Consider the following 23404-nt stretch of genomic DNA (forward strand, 5'->3'; position numbering starts at 1 on the left):
GGTGGCTTGTATTTCTTGATACAATTTTCAGTAACTCTGTAAAAATGGCATCCTTTGACTGACATTTTCTGCCATAGTCATGATTTTTTTTTAAATATACTTTTTAAAGATGGTCTTATTCAATCCCAATAAATGGTCCTGTTTTTGTACTAACAAATTAGCTAACTCTGTAGATGCTTTAAGTAATGTTTAGAATCATTTCTTTACACCCTGCTTAGATCACATGGTTACAGTATCTTCTGACTTAAGGCTTACATTATAATTACTTGGATCATTAGAGACACTTCATGGTAACAAAAAAACATGAACTAAACTGTACATAAACATAAAACTAAACACAACGACGACAACACAAATGCAGATGGCAATTGCAGCGCAGCAGTGCAGAAGTCCGAAGTTTTACAAAGAAAATTTTAAGGTGTCCTCTCAGATTGCATTGTCCACCATAGGAGAAAAAACAAAGCTTTGTCCATGAGCAGTCCGTAAGAAGCAGACATAAGGATGTCACGATGAACTCCTTTTGAGCAGCAATGGCTTTTACCGTATCCTAGTGAACAGATTTAAAACAGACACTGATTCCTGAAAGAGAAAAACAGGGAAAAGGTTAATCATCAAACTCTTTAAACACCTGCTGACTTAATTTCTATGTGAATCATCAGGGCCTTACCTTTGTGGATCGCGTTTTACTAAATACATTCCAGAAACGCAGTGTTTCATCACCCGCTCCGGTCACAATGGCCTCGCCGTCTGGCGACATCGCCTGTAATAGCAGGAAACGTACATTTACAGCGAATTCTAAAAGGGTGGCTCGACTCGCACTACAGATAAAAGCTCCCATTTAATGTCAATGTAATTTGCATAATCAATTGACTGCAGGGTGTCAACATCAGCTTTGTGCACTAACGTCCCAGTTCACAACCTTTTAACAGCGTGGACTGAACTGTCCAAGGTTAAAAACTGCATAAAAAGACAAGTTAGTTTTAACTGCAATACTAAGCCTTGAATATACTATACTACCATATTTAATATTCATTACATTAATAATAAAAAAATTAACCCTTTTTTCACAAAAACACTCCCTTAACGTTTTCATTCACCAAAGGAAACTAAAAAGACTGTAAAAACAAAATTGGTGCAGAAATGTTCCACAGCTAGCTTCCACACTTAACCCCATCCTGTTAAGTTACCATTAAATTTCTGCATAAATGATCATGGGTGAAAGGTGCTTTAGATATCCGCCTCTTCAGGAGCTTAATCAGGTGTGCTGGAGCAGAGAAAGCACTGAAGTAAAACTGCAAATTGGAAAATCTAGAACCAGGCTTTGAATATAATATACATTTTAAAAATAAAGTGAAACTTGAGATTTGTTAAAGTGGAAAAATTAAGAGATACTCACCAGGTACAGCACTCTGTATGAGTGGCCAGTCAGTTTGGCTATCTGAGTGAGGGATGGGTACTTCCACACTAGGATCTGGTTCTGAGAGTAACCATGTGTGCTAACCTGGAGATAAAACACAGATCCGACTGGTCAGGAAAGGTTACCCTCACAAACGTATACATTTACATTTTTTTTGGCATTTGGCAGAGCAACTAACGATTTAAATGATGTTACAGAGACAGGTGAATGTTAATTGTTTTGCCTAAGTATATTTATATAGACTGGTGTTCTTGGTGCTCTGGATAGGGATCTAATCCCAGTCTGCTGCATTAAGAGCATTAATAAAATTAAATTCTCAAACAGTCTACTGAAATTTAAAGCTATTGCTTATACAGCAATGTTTGGGCTTATTCTGAATTCTCTAAACTCTACAGGTTGTTATTTTTGAGGTTTACTTTTCTAAAGGGCTGTCGCAGCCAACCCGATCCGAGCCTGAACGATTTATGTGGTATGTAATTAGAGGTCTGTAGAATAAACACATTTTAACACATAAAATATTGGAAATACATTTAAATTTTGACCTCAGAATCAAAAATCATGCTGATACATCCCTACTAAAGAAAATTAAGAAATTCATTTGGTTGGAGGATGCTTGTGTATTCATGCACACTTACCAGCTCGTTGGTGTGTTTAGACCAGGCCAGGTTGCACACCTGTGAGCCGGTGTCAATACACTGCAGCGGCTGGGCTGTGAGCGTGTTCCAGAAGCGTATACAGCGGTCAGCTGTACCTCCTCCGGATGCCAGCAGGCCGTGCTGGTGGGGGGACCAAGCGATGGCCTTCACTGCGGCCAGGTGCTCCGTGTACTGCTGAACAGGCTGGACACTGGAGTGATTCCACACCAACAGCTGACATGCCAAAGGAACACAACGAGAGAACATTCAGACACGGCTTTTTCATGGTGCTCAATAATAACCACTGTATTACATAATCTGTTTAGCAACTTTGTCTATTTTAAAAACAGCTATCTCACAGATTATTATATATATATATATATATATATATATATATATATATATATATATATATATATATATATATATATATGACTAGAGGTAAGTGGAGTAGCCTGAACCCATTCTTGAGAAAAAGTACTAATACTGTGAAATAATGACGAGTACTTGAGTAGATGTACAAAAACTGGCAGCTCAAAAAACTACTTATGTACTAAGTACCTTATAGAACTACAGTCTAACTTGTTACATCCATCAACACTGTAACTGAAGTTTATTTTAGTCTAAAATAAAATGATAAAGCTTAAAATTCAGAAGTGCGTTCAATCACAAAGCAGTACAGATGGTGTTGACAAGAATGAAATAGCCAACCCAACCAAAACTCTAGCCCGTTTGATTTGATTTGATTTGTTACCTTGTTGTCGTTTCCTCCGGAAGCAAGCAGCTGATGGTCTGTGCTCCATTTGAGGCCGCACACCTCCTGCCTGTGGCCCTGCAGCCTGCGCTCTGACTGCAGCGGTGGCGTCCGAATGTCCCTCTGCAGGATCATACGATCCCGGCTTCCTGAGGACAACTGGTCTGCATTCCACGCTAATGCGCCTGGGGGTGGGAGGAAAGTCCATGGGAGAAGAATAAGTGATAAAAGATAAGTATTCAGGATCAATCCTTCTTTGGCAACCAAATGAGTACGTTAGACTCAGTGGAGCTTTGCTACTTCCAAAATATCTTACCAACTCTGGCTGTATGTCCTTCTAATGCAAATAGTTTCTTGCCAGCTGCTGCATCCCAAATCTGTACAAATCCTTTATGTGTGCCCACTGCCACGAGATTCCCCTAGAGGAGAAAAATAAACAAATTCAAGTGATTCACTGTTAGACATCTACGGTCGTAGTGAAGTTAAAAATTCATGTAAACTGCTGCTTTTTGTGTTATAATGTCATTACTTACCCTTTCTGACCAGCCAACCGACGTTACAGAGTCTCCCTCTACTGACAGGTCACACAGGCGCGTTACCTGCACACAGAGCAAACACAGGGCTGCTAGAACCAACACATGCAAGCTAGTTTTTTCTTTTGGTTGTCTGCCAATGGTACAATGAGAAAATGAACTAAATTGACTTTTCAATTCTAGTTTAAAAACAGTCAGATGAATCAATTATTTTTTATGTCTATACTACATTTGAGGCACCAAGAAACCAAGAAACAAGCCTTCTTACAATGTTCCTACAATTCCTACAATGAAGCGTGTGCAGCAATTCAAAAAGACTTAAGGTATTTTTTTTAGTTTTGGAGGGAAGTCCCCTCTAACATGGCACACATGATATGCAAGCAATGCGTACTTGGCTTGTGCAGGCGCTCCACAGGTAGACACAGGTGCCCAGTCCAACACTGAGAACGTTTAAGGACGACCAGTCCACCAGGTTGAGGTAGAAATCATCTTGTAGTTCAGGTGCGTCAAGCACTTTAAAAGGTATTTTGGAGATTTTGCGAGTGGGTTTCCTTGGTGAGCGGAGCAACTTCTGACTAGAAGGACAAACAAAAGGCAAAGACATTTGAACAAAAAGCACTTTTACTCATTTATGCCTTTCTGTGTTCTTCTCAGTGCTATTATAAGGAAATACATTTGCCGTTTACCTTTTGCTGCTTACAGGGGATAATGAGTAAGGAGAAACGTTGTTGCCATCATCAGGCATGGATCTTTTGGTACTGAGAGAATACTACAAAAGAGACAAGAGATTTAAATTAACATGGTGTGTGGTATCTCCAGTTATTACACCATTAGTAGCAGCATACAAAAACAGGAGAATTCTGAATAATAATTCATTTTCTACATAACTATTTACCAGTTTCTGCAACTTAATTGCCATATTGTCAAGAAACAATATCCTCTTTGTTTTCATTTTTCTACATCATTTAAACATTTAAACACAGAAGCTACCCTTTACTTTATATGATGAATATACTGCAGGACAACTGGACCAATAGAAACATCACATTAACTTTCACTACAAGTTGATTTTTGCTTTTTCCTTTAAAGTCACCGTTTAGAAGATGCATGTTTTTGACAACGATAATATATAAAGTGAGGAGTGAACAGTACATTTTCAGAGTAACAATGTTCATGCAAACTCTTATTTCAGGCAAGTGAGGAAAACTGTTTAAGTAGGTGTGTCGGGGCTGAAAGTGTATGTTGGACTCTGGACCCTGCAGGACTGTTCAAGCTCTGCTCTAAAAGTTTCATAATAACTGTGCACTAGAGCTTTAATGAGGCTCACACTAAAGAGACTTCTCTTCTCTGGCGTTGAGGGCTGGAGCCTCCTGTCTTCCGTCTGAGGGTCCTGAACTTTCTCGATGCCAGCTCCGAGCAGCTCATTCTTCAGCAGTGCAGAGTATGCCAAACCATCCACTGGCAAGAAAAGACCAGACTCACTGATTCCAATTTAAGTTATGCCTTTAGTAATAAACTCTAACAGACTTTAGCAAATATCACCAAGAGGCAAGCATTTAAACTCACCTTTTCCAGTGTCTGATGTTGCATCCTTGGTTTTCTTATTCTGGCTTGGTGACTTCTCATTTTCCTGAGCAAAGCACAGTAAAAATCAATACTCTACACCCTGAAGATTAGGGTTACACACAAAGCATCCAGGCCACAGATTTAATCACATCCTCAAAGGAGCGATTAAAGTCCTTGACTGTCTAGATCCCATGAAGAAGACGTATAGCAACTTTACACTCAGTCGGTATGACTTAATAAACACTCACATTAATTCTGTGGAAGTTAATACTCCAGTTGGCTCCTGCACGTGATGGTATAAAGCGGTCCCCATGCTTGCTGGGTGAAGACATTGGGGATTTGGTGGGAGTCAGGTGACGTATCACATCTGTGACTTTCTGTAAATTAGATATTTTGAAATATAAAGAGAGAAACAGCCATTACACAAAAGCTCATGATGTGCATGTTTAAAAAAGCTCCAGAGAACAAACTCCACTGTAATGGTAACGCTTTCAGAAATGTGATACTCATGACTTCTAAGCCTAAATATATTTGAGGGTGCGGAGGCACTCACGACAGGGCTGGCATTGTCATTCTGGATGTTGATTTGCCGCAGTAGTCGGCGCTCATAGTCCTGATCCATGGAGGTGTTTGGTCAGAGAAGAAAACGTCTGCAAGGATACGGCTGCATTCACACAAAACATCAAATCAGTGGAAGTTACACTAAAGTGATAAATAAAACAATAAATCCAATTTCCAAAATCCAGGGCCAGTAATAATGATAACTTTTTTTACAGAGCACATTTCATATCAGTGTCGGCTCAAAGTGCTTTAGAGACAGCTGATCAAGTTTAACAGTAATAGAAAAAAATAAAATTGAGTTATTATTATTCACTGCAGTTACTGTTCGGTAACAGCAATATAAGGAAAAACCTTAAATCAATCTTTAAATCAAAGATATAAGAGTAATAATTTAAATCATATCACCCAGTGACACAGATCACATTATAAAAAGATAAATGCAAAAAGAGGTAAAAATTTGTATTAAAGGCTAATTAAAAGAGATGCGTACTAAGCATGACTGCCTTAAAATGGATGGATTGAGTTTTACAGTTTAGATGTAGACTAACAGAAAAAGACCATTAAAGAGACTATTTTCCCCCCCAGAGTTCCACCTTTAACATTTTTGTGGGTTTACGAACCAAAACAGTCAGAATTCATTTTTCTACCCATTTCCAACCTCTCAACTGGCCTCCATATGTCCTTATGATCAACACACCCTGTTGATGTGACGTCAAAATCAGCTAAATGAACCACCAGCTTAATTCGGAAGACAAACTATAGACACCAAAACTACCGCGTTGAACAAAGTTTACAGACAAGAGCAAAATAAAGTGAATTTCTATGCTTGTAAATATAGAAGCTGCCTGAATTAAGAAAGGAAGCTTGAGTTCTTTTGTTTACCTGACATAAAGGACAATACCACCAAAGAGAAACAAACTCTGCACCAAACTAGTGACATGCAAGTTACCATCGGATGAATGATATGTGGGACTGATGTAAAAGTCACATGAATTTCAATCTGTTTACTTTTAGGTTGCACTGCCACACATTGGCTCAAATATCAGTACAATGTGAAAATGGCCCAAACCAGAATTTAGTCCATTTTCTGCTGTTCAAACTGTCACACAAAAACAAAGCAGTGTCACATATGAAGAAAAAAAATTAGATTTGGGACATTTTTTCCTGGTTTGTAAACGCAGCCTAACATCAGAGGAGGAATCGTATCTCTAAGACCAAATGCATTTAACAGAACTAGCTTAAGTAGTTTCTTTTAGATTACTCCAGGTTTATGTGCTGCAGTTAAAGGAAAACCCAAGTAAAGGGTCATAACCTCCTGGACAAAGGGCTATTCACATATACCACCTGCTCGAACACCCCAAGGACAGGTGGTTGAGCAAATGCTCCAACAGCCTACTTAAAAAGACAGATTTAGATGCAGAGTGTCTGTCACTACGTCGAAAATCTTCCACCGTAACTAGTTCACAAAACTGTGGAAATGAAAGGCTTTTACAGGAGCCGCTGTAACAGCGTGTGACCGTGAATGTATGCACTTCTAGTGCTAAACAGTATTGTTAATACTAAATCTTATAATATTTTCCAAATACATTAGGATGCCATAATATTAGTTAATACTTAAGTCAGCATTAACAAAGTTAATGAAGCCATGCCTTCTGGCTGCTGCTACTCAATTCTACAATAATGTCTTACAAATCAGACATAGCTTGTTGTGATTAGTTTTGCTCTGTTCTGCTTCTCTTAAAGGGGAATTCCACACATTTTCACAATTTCTGCATAATTAATCATTCAACATGTAAACACAGTCATTCAGCGTGGTCTGACGCGAAATGACAAACTTACAGAGTTGCTTGCAGTGGTGATAGGAACCAGACGTCTGAAGAGTTTTATGCTTCTAAAAGCTCCATCACAGAAAAGTATTACATGAAATAGTTATGAATACACTGCCTGATGCATTTAATCATTTACTTTCATATAAAAACTCAGAAGACACGTACAGGTTCACTGCTTATTTTGGACACTAAATAAATCGGCTATATTTGCATCGTAAATATTGCAACCCCTGGTTCCTTTCACTATTACTGTAAAGACACCCAGATTGGTAATTTTCTATACAATGAACCATTTCACAGCAGACTACTCAGAATGACTTTATTTACGTCTCAGTGTCTGACTTATGCAGAATTTTAGAAAACCTGGTGGAATTCCCCTTTACAGTTACACCAAAATAAACCTTACACAGCACTGAAAACATGAACCAGGCAGAAAACACATATCCAGGATAAAACGTTATTATTTAATTTGTATGATTTTAAACTGTTCTTTCAAAACAAACCAAGGCACCCAGCAAATGACACACACTGATCCTGACTACCATGAGCATAACAAAGAGAAGGGAATTAAAGAAAGTTGGTTTCTCTTAACTCATGGCCTCGGTATATTAATTTGTGGCCTTAATATATTAATTTGTGGTCTCAAAATCTTGACTTGACCTCAAAATATCAATTTGGGCCTCAGTATAGTAATTTGTGGTGTCAATATAGTAATTTGTGTACTTTATATATAAACTCATGGTCTCAGCATAGCAATTTGTGATCTTAATTTATTATTTTGTGGCCACAATATATTGACTTGTGGCCTGAACACAGAAATTTATGATCTCAATATATTACTTTTTGATCTCGAAATATCAATGCGTGGCCCCAGTATAGTCACTTGTAAACTCTATATATTAATTCGTGTCCTCAGTATAGCAATTTGTGGTCTCAATTCATGAATTTGTGGCCACGCCTTATTAAAAAACAATCACCAAGTCATTTATGTGATCGGTACCTTTGAGAGATCCGGGCCTTAATATACAGGACTTCTAATATGATTCAGCGCTACTGTAACATTAAAACTTCACAATTTAAAGGACAGCAGGTTAACCAGGTTAACTGGTTAGCGCTGTTAAACGAACAAGCGTTTTAACACAGCTGGCTGCTCACAGCTCGACAGCTGGTATTTCAAATCAGTCTATTCCTTCGGCAAAGTCAGCTTTGTTGGCCACCTCAGTGATACCAGATCAATAACGTTGGCTGGTCGACTTTTTCAGAGACGGATTTGCTGAAAGCTCCTCAGAATACCGCGCTGTAAAGACTAACAATTCTCTCTTACACTCTTTTATTTATTATTAGCTGGTTAGCCTGCTGTAGCTAACGCTCCGGCTAGCTAGCGTTAGCTGCTGGTTTCATTCAGTTCGCCGGACTTACCGCACCGCTCACCTCAATTCGCTGAATTCTCACTGAAAATGAGCCCGAATCAAATGAGCAGAGCCGCTCGGTGGCGTCGCGTCGCGTCTCTTTAAAACCCTGTAATCTTGTGTGCGGCCGCTGTTTCTGTAGCTGTTAGCTTCGCCGAAGATAGCTGTGTTTTCAATTGTCGCAAAGGACTGTGGGTGAGAATTTGAACGCGGTGACGTCACGACATTTGAATCCAAACAAAAGAAGTCGCGTTGGCATAACAACGGAGACACGACCGTTAAAGCGGCGCAGCTTCTGCTGCTGGTGTGAATGTAAAAAACTGAATCAGCAACGAAAATAAAAACTACATATTTAAAAGTTATTTTTATAACATATAAATATATAATAGCCCCTAAGTACAAAATTAAAAACAGCAGGTTTACTATAGCAGCATTTCAGTTTGAGTTATGATGCTGTGGATTTGGAATTAGATTCACTGTGTTTATTTATTTATTTGTTTGTTTGTTTATTTATTTATTTTTGCTAAAAAAAAGATGATAATAAGAAAGAGCGACAAGAGAGAAAAAATCAAAGGCTCAAATAATGAGCTTGAATCACGGTATTCTGTTCAACAAATTGTGAAAAATATTTGTTACCTCACTGGTGTGTTGGGTAACTCACTACAGCATGACTGAAATAAACATTTAGTTAAGTAAGACATTTTTTTATGAATGAAAAACACCCATTCATAATTTCTGTGATGCAATATGCCTAAAAAACTAAGAAGACCACACAGTGAATTTCCAGAATTACAGGAACAGGAAAAAAGAAACATGATTAAAACAAAAATGAAAACAGAAAAATAATCTCAACACACAACCAACATAAAGTCACACATAAGCGCTTAACTAAGACAAAAAAAAAGAAAATCAACTTATAAAAACTTTAAAAGTAGAGAGAGAGAGAGAGAGGTGGGGTGAGAGCACACACAGGTAATTAGACATGAGCTTTATATAATAAAGTAATAAAGTTTATAAAATAAAGCAATAATATAACAATATTATATATATAACTTATTAACTTATTTACACTTATAAAATCAAATAAATTTGACCAGGGATGCATAAACTTTTTAGTATGTGAGTTATCTGAAGACATTTTGATGCATTAATGTTGCTACATAATGTCATTAACGTTGTATAACAACAGCAATAATAACAATAACTATTACTATTGGAATGAATGCTTAGAATGAATGCCACTGCTACTAATAACAAAAGTTGTTATTGTCATTATGAACTTGATTATTATAACTTTTTGAATAATTATCAATCATTTTTATATAGTGTTAGAATATAATTCATTGTACTGTTTATTATACTAAGTCATTCAGAGGGGTTTGGTGCGAAATGGCTGATTGTAGAGACTCAGGTTTCTTTACAGTGGTGGCGATAGGAACCAGGGGTCACCATGACTACAACACAAATATTTTATTTACTATCCAAAACCACCAGTGAACCTACACGTGTCTTCTGAGCTTTTATATGGAGTGTTTATGATGGTAAAAATTTTGTTGGTTACTATTTGCCTTACAACACCTTGCATGTACCTTCCGCGTCACCCAGTGTATTCATAACCTTTTAAAGTAATAATGTTCTGTGATGGAGCTTTTAGAGGTGGACGTCTGGTTCCTATCACCACCACTGTGAACAATTCTGACTCTGCAAGTTTTTCTAGAACAGAGCGTTTCACATCAGACCACTCTGAACGATTTTTGTCGTTTTTCCGAATTACTTTTGCACTTGTAGTGTCCAGAGCCTCTCAGTGAAAGGAGCATTCCAGCCTAAAACTAGCATTGCAACTATTTGCCGTGTTATGCACTATTCTGTAGTGCAGCATTGCATCTCTAAGTCTTACCAGACTTCACAATTTCACATCCTTTTTGTGTTTTTTTCCATCAATGTTCTCTCACTTCACTACCCAGCATGCACTGCGCAAATATGTCAAACAACCAAGAGCAATAAAGGAATGCAGTAATATAGAGGCTAATAATTACAGGTGTGAAGTTTGGCCTCTTAGTAGTACAGTTAACTGTTATCTGGCCTCCTTCAAACAATCAATCGATCAGTCAACCTTTATTTCGACTCAGAACAGTGATTGACAAAAAGATAAGATGAAATATATCAACTAAAACAAATCAAGAAGACTTTTATAGAAATAAAAGTAACAGCTTAAATAAGAAACAGGCATAAAAAATCCATTAGAAAACACAAGCACAGTGACTCTTCAGGGGAATACCTCCTCAATTTATCAGTCTTGTGACTGACAGCCTGACAGCCCTGCAATTCACACCCTTGGCTAACTTGAAACCACACCTGAAACTAGTAATTACAATTGAGCACTCGATTTCCACAAGACAGCCTTGTGACAAACATAGTCTAAACTAAAGAAAGTCTCAACTCAGAGCCTACCTTTACCAGCAGAAAGACAAATCTCAGTTAGAAGACACAAGCATATATGGATGTGTAAACCAAGTGGCAGTTCATAGCAATATGAGTAGAGAGATATAATTTCCAGCTGTGAGGTATTGTCCAGAACTGCTGCAGAGAAGACAACAGACTGGTAGAAGATCGCCAACATCTTGCAACACACATTAAAGTACCTGAGCCTTCTGAGAAAGTAAAGTCCGCTCATCCTATACATAGCCTCTGTGTTGGCCCTCCAGTCCAGTTTGTTGTCAAGCAGGACACCCAGGTATTTGTAGGTGTCTACCAGCTCGACGTTCTGATCTATGATAGTAACAGGACTGATTGTGGTCAGGAGGTGTGCAAAGCCATCACTATGACTCCTCAAGCCCTGCTGCTTGCATTTGCCTGGCAGCCACGAGCTGGAGGAAAGCTCTCGGCACGTTCATTCTCGGTTGGGTTTTCCTCACCGCATCCCCGTCATTGACTTTCTCCATGTTTAGGCACCATAGGACTGCAGGAACAGAAAGAGCTGGCATTCGGTGGTCCTGCAAGCCATGGTGAATGCCCAAGGCACCTTCTGGGACATTGGCATGGCAGGGTGGCTTGTGCCCTCAAACACCAAAGCTACTATAAGGCCAGCCGCTGGGAAATATTTGTGATGCTTTTATACTCCCTAAAGCTTCAGCTGAGCTGCTAGTCTGTCCCCTGTCTCTTGTGCATCTTGGTTCTCTTCATCCTCCTCAAAAGGCACATGTAGCTCCTCTTCTCACCATCTTAAGTCCTGTAGCGCCTCCTCGGTGAGGTCAACGCTGCACCTGTGGCGTACACAGCATGCCACAGCATGCCACAAAGCATGCAATGACCATCTGTGGCTGTACTGTAATATCCCACGGTCCAAACATGTGAAGCGGGATTTTAGCATTTCAAGCGTTCACTCGATCACTGACCAGGCCTTGGTCAAAACACGGTTGAAAGCGTGCTGCCTTCTCGTTGCTGGCCTGCCGTACATCGTAAGTAGCCATGTCTTTAATGGATAGCCATTGTCACCTATCAGCCACCCATCCAGGTCATCCTCCAGGAAGACTGCAGAAATGGCAGAATTGTCCAAGACAAAGGCGTCCTGTGAAGACCCTGGAGAATTAGCATAAACATGTGTCACTAAGCAATTTGCATCACATATCATCTGGATTTTAATGGGGTGGACTCCCTTTCTGTTCACATAAATGAGCGGTTCACTTAAGGCAGCACACAAGTGCACATGTGTGCAGTCTATTGCCCCCAAAACCCCAGGCAGTCCATATTTAGGCATGAAGTTGTGCTTAGTTCTGAGCTGGCGCTCGTGTGATCTAGGAAAGACTATATAGCTACTGGCTTGCTGGACTAGACTGGAAGCAACTACATGTATAGCAGAATTGACCACTGACTGGCTTAAACCGGTCACCATGCCCAAAGTGTTCTGGACGGTGCCCATGGCAAAGAAGGCAAGGGCCGCTGTGACTTTCATGGCTACAGGGAGAGCACAGAGGCCTCTGGGACTGGTCTCAACGCTTGCGACTAGCCGGCTTTCCCTTAAAAACCACCTCCCTGGAGATGTGCAGTTTTTGCTTGCTTTCTTTCTCTGTGAGGTCCATGAAGGAGCTCCAGCTGCAATATACATGCTCCCTGTATCGCTGCTTTCATAGAAAATAGATGTATTCCACTGCTCCTATAGGTGGTGGAAAAAATCTATAATCTTATAGATTTCACATCTTTTTAAAGGAATAGGCTGGCAAAAAAATCAATTTTACCCAATTGCCCACTAGCCCAGATGTAGCTGATAAACCAAGACATGTCTGGAGAGCAAAGAGAACTGGAGGTGAGAGGCTAACACTGCTAACAAACACTAGAACTCAATAGTCACCCAAATAGCCCAAATCATTTCCTTAAAAATACATCCTTAAAACTTCTCTCAGGAAGACGTATTGTTGAACTATAAGAATGAACAGAACTTCATTGCTATTTCAGATAACACCAGTGCTGGTATTCACAAAGCAGATTCTAGCTGATTCTAGGTCAGCACTCCTGCTCCTGAGGTGGTTTGTGAATACAGACCGTGTTGTCTAAAGTGTCTGCTCACAGTTTTATTCATTACAGTTCACTGTAAGTCATACTGTACCCTAAACCACACTGTGACATTAATGGAGACCTGCGGTTTGAGAGGTGTATTACAAAAACCATTTAGGCTATTTGGGTGACTATTGAGTTCTAATGTCTGTTAGCAATGTTAGCCGTTACTACTTCAGGTCTGAACTAGAGAGGCAAAATGTGGACTCTGAACGTGTGTCGGCTGATCAAATAAACCTGGCTTAAGTAAAAAACAGTGTAAGTGTAAATTAGATTTTTTGCCAAACTATTCCTTTAAGTGATAAAAGTAGTTCTGGCTGATACTGATCAAGATATTTTTTCAAATATATCACTGAATTATAGTATCGTTTGATAATAATAATAATAATAATAAAAATAATGATAATAATAATAATGGTGTTATAATTAAGTGGCTTTTAATACTTTTTCATGGATTTTGAACTGTTCTTTCACATTGTAGTTAACTGTTGGGTCCTGGATTTTCCAGAAGACCAGAGAGGCCATGAGGAGTTAAAATTGTCTGGACTGTTATCTCAAGATCATGACTTGATTTGAAATCACAGGACAAATAAGTTTTGATCTAGAGAAAACAACTTTCATTATTTTGAGATAACAAGACAATTAAATTGTGATCTCAAGATCCAGAAAGTAATAACTATCTCATGGCCTCTCTGGACTTCCATAGGATATCATACATAAAGTGCACAAATTCTAAGTAAAAGAACTAAAACCACTCAGCAACAAGGCACTTTATCATGTATGTAATGCCTGTTATCCACCAAATGTACTAAGAAAAAGGAAAAACAATATCGCGGTACACTGATCCAGACGATATATCGCCCATCACTGAGTAAAATTAACCGACTGACTCGCAACAAGCAGCGTTTCTGTTTTCTGCTGAAACCTGAGCGGCCTTTGCTTTCACGTTTGAGCGCTTCTTCTAGTTAAGTGCAGCGAGGAGCTTTACCGCCACCTGCTGTCCATCCAGCAAACTACACCCAAACTCCGCCGGATGCTCCAACAGATCTGTCAGCTTTCCCTGCCTCACTCTTCTGAACGGGGCCTGTAGGACCACAATTTTAAACAGACTTTGAAAACACCACTTTTCCGCCAATTCACCCACCTCAGCACAGTTCTTACATAAAAAATAGTCCCAATATTGTCATAATTAAAATTTTACTAGAAGAAATTTTCATTAGTGGAAACTGTACAATTTTAAGTATAATTCCTGATATCAAGAAAATTAGAAATAAAAACATAAAAAGGCTTGTCATATAAAACCTCAGAAATCTATTCGAACATGTACTAATTAAGGTTAACATGTCAAAATGTTATTTTCGCTTCTAAAAATTTAATTTGCCACATTTAACACTAATAAAACGTTGTTTTAAAACTCTTTCAGTGATAACAAAAATGTACATAGGAAAAATATATATATATATATATATATATCATATATTAGAGTAATGTTATATCTTATTGTACTTAATAACTCCTAGTAAAACTTTAATTTTTCATTCAGTTTTTACATGTAAATTCCGTTTTTTTATTAAAAGCTAACAGTTTGTGCCTCACACCCAACCAAATTAGCAATATGTTATTTTTGCACTGCGCATGGACTGAAAAAAGGACCTAGAGTTTGTTGTTTAGTATGTAAGTGGAAAAAAACACCACCCTGATCATATTCGTCGTACGCAAGAACAGAAAAAGATTTAATTAATTAATTTTGATCAGGGAAAAAAAAGAAAATCTTTTCGCTTTTATGGCGCCCCCTGGTGGCTGAGTAACATTCAAACATGCCTCATATTAAGATTCACTGCTGCTTAAATCTCTTATTGTTCACAGAGTCATTATGAAGGTCCTATAAGCACTTTTAAAGACTGTAAAAACATTGTTTATGGTCTGGCAGAAAAAAATCTCATATTACAAGTGGAATGGACATCACTTCCTCCGGCCACTGCCCTCCGGTAGAACATTCAGGACCATTAAAACCAGCACAGCCAGACATGCTTAGAGCTTTTCCCCAGTTTAAGCTTAAATTTAAACTGAAAGGGCTCTGTTTACATTTAAATTTAAACCGAACCTAACAAACCTCCCTTATTGTATTACATGATAACACCTATGTAACATAATGTTTATTTGCACAATTGTACAGATTTATTTTTTTATTTTTTTTCTGGTTCATACCAGTTTGTAATATTCTGTGTATAATCATTACTATATTTATTTATTCATTCATTCAGTCATTTATTCATTACAGGCCTAGCCCTGAAAGAAAAGCCAGCATAGTCTAGCATGGCTGGTCACCAGCAAAACCAGCATAGCAGCATAAGTTTTGTTCTGGATGCTGGTATGCTGGTCAGCTAATATGACTATGATGGGGTGAGCCAGACCAGCACTAGACCAGCATAAACCAGCATTGACCAGCATCGAACAGCTTGAAATGCTCGCTGGTCTGTGCTTTTTTTTTCAGCTGGCAGTAAAAGTCTTTTTAGACCTTCATATGTAATAGATATTGATACCTGCAGATGTTCAGATATTCACACATCTCTTTTTTCACATTGGCTCTTTATTACTCTTTATTTTTTACACTTTATTTTATTTACTGCACGTTTATTTTATTTGTGCCTTAGTTAAATACTTGTTAATAGTCTGTGTTAGTCTGGTCTGGTTAGTGTGACTGACCCAGACAGATTCCTTGTATGTGCAACATGGCGAAATGAAGCGATTCTGAATCCGAGTGTGATGAACAGACTCCTCCAGTCCTGTAGAGGCGCTAAAACACGGCGCATCGTCGAAAACCCTCTATAATAGAACTCCTTCCTGCAGTGACAGCATGGAGAGCTGAGCTGTGAGCGGCGTGAGCGACTGAGAGCTGCTAGTAAGTGTTTTATTAACCCTCTATAGATGTTTTTATAGATATATTAAAAAGGGGAACATTATATGTGTCACATAGTTTAAAAACAATAACACTTAAGCTGAAGTCCAGGACTAGAGTAGGTGCAGCTTCTAAGCCCTCTAAGTGATGATTATTCCGAAGAACATCTGTAGGTTAGTAATGCTGTACCATTAATACAGTGTTGTAAAATACTTATATAATAATCTATAATGTTTTCAACTCTGTATAATATTCCCGTAGCACTGTACTGTAGTGATCTGTAATAATTCTGTGGTGTTGTATTGTGTAGCTGTATTAAACTTAAGTAAGTGTACACATTTGCTATAAGATACTCCTGTAGTAATTCCTGTTGTGTTACTGTAATTCTTTTTAAATGTTAACCTGACACTAACGAGATTTACAGAAAGGCAAGGCTGTCAGAGCAGCCTGGGTTCTATTTAGTTCAAAAAGACAGTAGTTTTTACATGTTAGTTTTAAGTTATGTTTTTTTTTTTTTAAGTCTTCTGCATTTATTCACTGGGTTTATTCTGCTGTAGACTCTTATTCTGAAGGGTGGGCTAGGAACTGCTGTTGTAGAATAGCCAGAGAGAGACAGAGAGCGAGCCAGCTAACAGGAGAGGTCGTGAGCTGGCCTGAGAACTGTGTTATCCCACTTCTGACACCATTGTAACGTAGGGGGTTCTCAGAAGAAACTTGGATGATTTAAAGCTCTGCTCCATAACTCGGCTGTGCTCAACCTAACTAAGAAAACGGTGTACAGCAGTGGTTTCCAGCCCTGGTCTTGTTAATTAGCTAGAGCAGGTGTGGCAGATTGTGGTTGGAACTGGACACTGCAGGAAGGTAGCTCTCCAGTACCATGGTTAGAGACCACCTGCATACAGAAAGGGGAAAATGTAGTTCTCAAGATAGCTCACAGTCTCTACTGTTAGCTGGTTCCCTCTCTTTCTCTAGCTCTGCTACAACAACACGCAGCCCTTGCAGTTCATAAACCCACCCTTCAGAATAAGTCATAAATAATGAGTCCACAACAGAGTAAGCCCAGTAAATACAAGCAGAAGAGCACAACTGAAAACATGTAAAACCATTTCCTGAACACACTACATACTGTTATTATGAACTAAATAGAACCCAAGCCACAAGATGATGGGTGGAATGGTGTGAAGGACTGTGTTTACATACATGATAATATACAGGATGTCACAAGTTAAAGTGGAGATCCTGTTAATGTGTAAAAGGGTTGTATCAGCTTTTATCTGATTTTTAAAAAAGAGTAAAGTCTTGCCTGTAAGCAAACCTGAATAATGCCACAAAATTTCTGCCTGATTCTCACTTATTTATACCTAAACCATAATTTTGATTTCTGGGAGGTTTATAGCAATAATTCAGTTTAATTAAGCCTGTTAATTAATTTCTTTTCAGTGCTGCTGTATGTAAACGACAAACCTGTTAAAGGGGGAAAGTGAAATAATCTGCTTTTGCATGACTTCGTACATAGTGGGAGTATTAACATTATTGTATTAGTACTACAGTACTACACTTAATTTATCTAATAGACTGCTTCCATTGCCACTTAAACTGTAGTCATTGTAAACTGGCTCACATTGATATATTCATGATTGTTTGTCATTTATTCCTTCATTAAGCACTTTTTTGTTTCTTCTGATGCTTACTTTTGTATTTTTAATGTCTTTTAGATCATCTGCAGCAGTGGTTCCTCTATTGTAACGGATCACCGTGATCATCTGCATATTCCTCAACCTACAATAGTCTTACGATACTCATGGCGAGTGAGCAGCACGTTGCGGCAGTGGGGACCATACTGGTCAACCCCAAGCAGGACTTGACGACGCGATTTAGAGCACTTTTTACGTTGCGTAATCTTGGAGGACCTGAGGCTATTAAATGGATCAGCGAGGCCTTCGTGGATGATTCTGCACTTCTGAAGCATGAGCTGGCCTACTGCCTTGGTCAGATGCAGGACGAGCGAGCAATTCCCATTCTGGAGACGGTGCTGAAAGATACCAGGCAAGAGCCGATGGTCAGGCATGAAGCAGGTGAAATGCAGCACTCTCACTTCTTTGTGTTGTACACTGAAAAGTCTGCATCAGTTTACTAGTAATGATGAACCAATACAATATGCTGGATCAGTATTGGCAGTAATACTGACTTGATTAAATGGATTAGATATTGGCCAGATTTGACACTATCTTTAACAGAATGTTGGTTTATGACCATTAAAAAATATTCCTGTGAGTTTTTTTTGCATCGCCATCACTGAATTTTCCTAATTATTGAATGAATTAGTGAACTACTCGTCTACTAGCTGAAACATTCACCATCATTCCAACGATCACGGTCATTCCAAGCTTTGAAATCAATTTCTTTCTTTATTTTTTAGTAATATAAAACCGATTCGGTTGCAGAAAAAATACAAAATGATTCTGTAGTCATTCCCCTCTTAAAAACAAATAATAATGATCTAAGAAGAAGCACTTACCTCCAGTTAAAAGAGAATGATTTTTCAAAATCTCTGCATAATTCAATTGTTAAGATGTCAACAAAGTCATTCAGAGTGGTTTGGTGTGAAATACTCTGTTCTAGAGAAATGTACAGAGTCAGAATTGTTCACACTGGTGGTGATAGGAACCAGACGTCCACATCTAACAGCTCCATCACAGAAAGTTATTACACAAAATGGTTATGAATATGCTGACTGATGTGTAAGACATTATTTTAGGATGCTTTTGAGAAGTGTTTGGCTCAAAATGTAATTTTTGAAAGTCATTCATGGCAGTGAGGTACATGCAGTCCAGTCAAAGAAAACCAAAAAGAAATCCAAAGAGTTTTTCAGATTTACCACAATTTTATCATCACTTTATCGTCCAAGGCCATTTTGTCTGTGGCCGTTTAGTGAGATGACATATTGTTTTTCCAAATCTGTTTGATGTCTGAGAGTCTGTTGTCCAAGTATGTCTAAAAAATACACCATAACCTTACAGTCAGGGTTAACTATAGTGTATAAAATATATAATAATGTAAAAGTGGAATTATATGTAATATTAATGATTTTATCCATGCATATAGGTGAAGCTTTGGGAGCCATCGGAAATCCGAAAGTCTTAGATTTGCTGAAGCAGTATTCAGAGGATCCAGTCATTGAGGTATGATCTTGTTCCACTTCTTCACTAAAGAAATCATGTTGAGAGACAACCATGGTATAATAAGACTCTAACTTAATCACTAGCTCTATTTTAACATACGCTACGTTCACATTACATGTCTTGTTGCTCAAATCCCATTTTTTGCTCATATCCAATCTGTCTGACACAATGGTTCACACTCGTTTAGGTAAGTGATTCAGATCTGTCACTAATGTGAACGAACCGGCGTCCTGAAATGACCCACATACGCACATCCTACTCAGTAACATCACGTGAATGAGTCATTCATCATCGTCCATCATCAGCACAAACTAACGAGCTGAACGAGCTTCGCTGTGAAGATAATTAACTCTGATCAGCTCTCAGCTTCATTGTTAGAGCGAGACGAAGGCGAAAAGAGTAAGAAGTGTTGATTTTCCACCTTTAACAGGCTTTAATGTCTGTTCACAACTGCTGCCATGGTAACGCTGAATGATGGCGCACGCGCAGTGGAAAAAAAGCACATGAATTCCGACCTGAGTGCCACATTAAAGTCGCATGGCCACAAAACGAAATACGTATCTGATCTAGGACCACATATGAAAGTGGCTGAGGTTGGATTTGATAAGATCAGATTTGCATGTCCACACAGCTCTGAAAACATCAGATCTGAGTCACATTAGGGAAAAAAATCAGATTTGTGCCACTTCAACTTGGGAATGTGAACGTAGCCATAGTGAGTCTGGATGCAATTTGATACTGGATGGTGGAGAAATCTGCCACTGACAAGGTTCCATCCTCAGGCTTTCCCTCTAAAACCTGCCACCAGATCCAACAGTCCATGCACTTCTAACATCCAGAGTATAATTGATGCACAAGCAGAACATCTTAATGTCTAGTGAAACAGTATCTGTGAACACAGCAGCCATTTCTTTCCATGTACTCCGGGTGTATATTCCACTCCCACCCACATTTAAGCCGACTTCCCTCACAGTTGCCTCCAGACGTGTATTTGTGTTAGGACAGCAGTTCTCAAACTTTTTTAGCCTAAGGCCCCCCCTTTGTGGTCCCCAGGGGGTCATGGCCACAGTTGGAGAACCGCTGGGTTAGGAAATCACGTCTGGCCCCTGTAATAGTGTCGCAGAGGGGAAAACACTTTTCTTTGTGTCAGCCACACTTTCTGTCTTTCTTTGCGTTTATGTTTGTGTGTGTTTATGTGCAGGTGGCAGAGACGTGTCAGCTGGCTGTGAGGAGGTTGGAGTGGTTGATGAAGGGTGGAGATAAAAGCTCAGTGGAGGGCTTGGACAGTAACCCCTACAGCTCCGTGGACCCCGCACCCCCAGCCCAGAGGAAGAGTGTTCCTGAGCTGAGGAAAGAGCTGCTGGATGAACAGCTGCCACTGTTTGAACGCTACCGAGCCATGTTCGCCCTCAGAAACCTCGGCACAGAGGAGGCTGTGCTGGCTCTAGGAGATGGTGAGAGGTTTTTTGTTTAAAAATGATGTTTTGAAGGGGAATTCTGCATATTTTTCTAAATTTCTACTTAATTTTTAAGGTATATTCAGAGTCATTCAGAGTGGTTTGATATGAAATGCTTGGAGGTTCACTGGTGGTTTTGGATTGTAAATAAAATGGCTATATTTGTGTTGTAGACATTGTGACCCTGGTTCCTATCACCACCACTGTAAAGTAATCTGAATCTGTAAGTTTCTCTACAGTGAAACATTTCACATCCAACAACTCCGAATGACTTTGTTTACATCTCAGAGCTTGAATTATGCTGAATTTAAAATAAAAAGAATCGGTGGAATTCTCCTTTTGCTGAAAAATCTCACGTACACAATCTGACACCAGATATTAAAGGGTGTCCCAAAAAATTGACATAATTTGAGATGTGAATATCTGAGTAACTACATGTCCTGGCAAACGAAATTTAAATAGGCTTCATGTTGAACAATACAAGATTTATTTATCAAAATTCGAACAGAAATTCAGAGGGATGTAGATTTTATAACCGATTTCACAGCTTCACAAATGTATCTTCCGATACTGGTGGTCGTCCAGATCCCTTTGTGCTGCACAGACAGCCTTCCTCTTTGAATCTTTTGTGCCATGTCCAAATCTGCTTTCCAGTTGGTGCATTTTCATGGAATTTTCTCGAAAAATGCCACTGCACACTCTTGTTTGACTGGGTTTGAGCATATTCTAACACACAAAATGCCTTTTCATTTCTAATGAACGACGTTCTTCACCCTGAAAAAAAAAAAAAATTAAAAATTAAACTTGGTTAGTTTTTACACATTTTGTTAAAATTTGAGATCATTTGAGGGAGAACTGGCAATGTTATTAGACTACGAAGTGATGTCAATTTTTTTGGGACACGCTGTATACAGAAATGGACAGAAGTACAGAAAAAAATCAGACTGTTGCTTCAGTTTTTATCTCTATCATTTTTACAGAGACAGTATATTGTACAGTCTCAGAAGCCACAGAAGCAAGTCTGTTTGAGATTAGTTAAAATAACTCTTTTGAGGCAAATTTTATTTATTTATTATTATTTATTACGGTGTTAATCTGGAACCTTAAAATGAAACTTTTTAATGTTTTATTGATTTAGTTCAAATATGTTGAGAACAGCAAGAGGTTAAAAATGATTATGAAGAGAGTAATATGTTTACAGTAATGTTTTATCAAGTTATCTGCCTCAGGATTTGATTACTTTTCAACTTCATTCTCAGTGTTCTACAGCATTCTCAGTCATTTTAGACTGATCTACAGCTCAGTTCTTCATTGTGGACACTTTCCTAATGTTTTTTGGGCTTGACTGCAGTATTTAAGGTGGGACATCAGAGCATCACGACGTGACAAAAGTAGAAATGGCATCTATGAAAACCTGAGTTCTGCCTCTCGCGCCTGGTGTAAACAGCTTCGTTCATACAATAGGAGCTTTTGAGTTGTGTTGTCGCTCACTTGGTCGCTAGCTGTTGTTTTTATGGCAAACTTGTTACTTGTAATAAAGTTGTTATCAGGAGATACTGGCACTCAAAGAATGCCTCTCAGCCAATCACGCTGCAAGGTGGGAACTACCTGTGGTATAACAGACTATATTTAACCTGTGATCTTCCTCTCTCTTCCTCAGGCCTCCAGTGCAGCAGTGCCTTGTTCCGACATGAGATCGGCTACGTGCTGGGCCAGATGCAGCACGAGGCCAGCATCCCTCACCTGCGGGCCGCTTTAGAGAAGGAGGACGAGAACGCTATGGTGCGGCACGAGTGCGCGGAGGCGCTAGGCTCCATCGGCAGAGATGCGTGTGTGCCCATACTGCAGCAGTACCGACAGGACAGAGAGCGGGTGGTGAAGGAAAGCTGCGAAGTGGCTCTGGATATGCTGGAGTACGAGAACAGCTCGCAGTTTCAGTACGCAGACGGACTGCTCCGAGTGCACACTGCTGCTCAGTGACAGTGGGTTCTGCTTTCTCGGGAAACTTCAGCACATTAACACGCTGTTGATTTTCAAAGGTCCAGCATGGACCATTCTGGCCTCAGGCTCGGCACCTGGTTTCGTATAAACTGTTGCTCACCATCAGTCAGCTTCTTCAGAGGAAATTCACAGTAAATAAATGTTTTAAATCTATGTCCATCTCCTGAGACTCTTATTTCAGGCTGATTTACTGTTTTCCACCTGGCTTTAAAGGGCTCATATCATGGGGGAAAAACTCATTAGGCCTCATTCACCAATGTCGTTCACCGATAAGTTTTTTCTTAAATTTGTTCTTGAAAAAAGATCCTAAGAAAGTCTACGTCAGGTTCATGACGTGGTCTTAAACTGCAGAATTGTTCACACCTTCCTGCTCAAGTGTGTGTAGATTATGTTCTTACCTACGAACAAATCCCAAATAAGAAAACATTGGTGAATGTCAGAATCTTCGTAAAAACTGCGTAAGTGGGTTTTAAGAAGAAATTTCATCTTAAGAACAGTTGGTGAATGAGGCCCAATGTTTTTATGATGTCACAAAAACCAAATCACTTGTATATACCTGCCTATTCAGCCTACAGCAGATTAGCTTGGGCTGCTTTTTGAATGAGGCACA

General features: G+C 39.0%; 2 protein-coding genes across 2 annotated transcripts; one reads left to right on the forward strand and one right to left on the reverse strand.

Moving 5' to 3' along the window:
• Nucleotides 1-83: 83 nt before the first annotated feature.
• fzr1a (fizzy/cell division cycle 20 related 1a) lies at nucleotides 84-8880 on the reverse strand. The gene is made up of 14 exons (XM_036579510.1): nucleotides 8727-8880; nucleotides 5459-5569; nucleotides 5154-5282; nucleotides 4906-4969; nucleotides 4667-4797; nucleotides 4026-4108; nucleotides 3731-3914; nucleotides 3340-3405; nucleotides 3123-3225; nucleotides 2807-2991; nucleotides 2053-2286; nucleotides 1397-1501; nucleotides 668-760; nucleotides 84-579 (listed from the first exon to the last, which is right to left on the reverse strand). Exons 2-14 carry the CDS (start codon nucleotides 5525-5527, stop codon nucleotides 538-540), a joined length of 1488 nt encoding a protein of 495 aa, XP_036435403.1. The 5' UTR covers nucleotides 5528-5569; nucleotides 8727-8880; the 3' UTR covers nucleotides 84-537.
• Nucleotides 8881-16083: 7203 nt separating this feature from the next.
• Nucleotides 16084-22947, forward strand: dohh (deoxyhypusine hydroxylase/monooxygenase). The gene is made up of 5 exons (XM_036579512.1): nucleotides 16084-16157; nucleotides 17870-18229; nucleotides 19260-19336; nucleotides 20538-20790; nucleotides 22454-22947. The coding sequence occupies exons 2-5, from the start codon at nucleotides 17956-17958 to the stop codon at nucleotides 22771-22773; spliced, it is 924 nt and encodes a 307-aa protein (XP_036435405.1). The 5' UTR covers nucleotides 16084-16157; nucleotides 17870-17955; the 3' UTR covers nucleotides 22774-22947.
• The last annotated feature ends 457 nt before the right edge of the window (nucleotides 22948-23404 follow it).

This window comes from Colossoma macropomum, unplaced genomic scaffold, assembly GCF_904425465.1.
Source record: "Colossoma macropomum unplaced genomic scaffold, Colossoma_macropomum, whole genome shotgun sequence".
Lineage (NCBI taxonomy): Eukaryota > Metazoa > Chordata > Actinopteri > Characiformes > Serrasalmidae > Colossoma > Colossoma macropomum.

Excerpts from the sequence above, each read along its gene's own strand:
- dohh (XM_036579512.1), top strand. The coding sequence starts at position 17,956 with ATGGCGAGTGAGCAGCACGTTGCGGCAGTGGGGACCATACTGGTCAAC. Across the intron at positions 19,337-20,537 it reads CAGAGGATCCAGTCATTGAG|GTGGCAGAGACGTGTCAGCT; the intron begins GTATGATCTTGT and ends GTTTATGTGCAG. Across the intron at positions 20,791-22,453 it reads TGTGCTGGCTCTAGGAGATG|GCCTCCAGTGCAGCAGTGCC; the intron begins GTGAGAGGTTTT and ends TCTCTTCCTCAG.
- fzr1a (XM_036579510.1), bottom strand. The coding sequence starts at position 5,527 with ATGGATCAGGACTATGAGCGCCGACTACTGCGGCAAATCAACATCCAG. Across the intron at positions 3,406-3,730 it reads GGAGCGCCTGCACAAGCCAA|GTAACGCGCCTGTGTGACCT; the intron begins GTACGCATTGCT and ends CTCTGTGTGCAG. Across the intron at positions 580-667 it reads GTAAAACGCGATCCACAAAG|GAATCAGTGTCTGTTTTAAA; the intron begins GTAAGGCCCTGA and ends TTTCTCTTTCAG.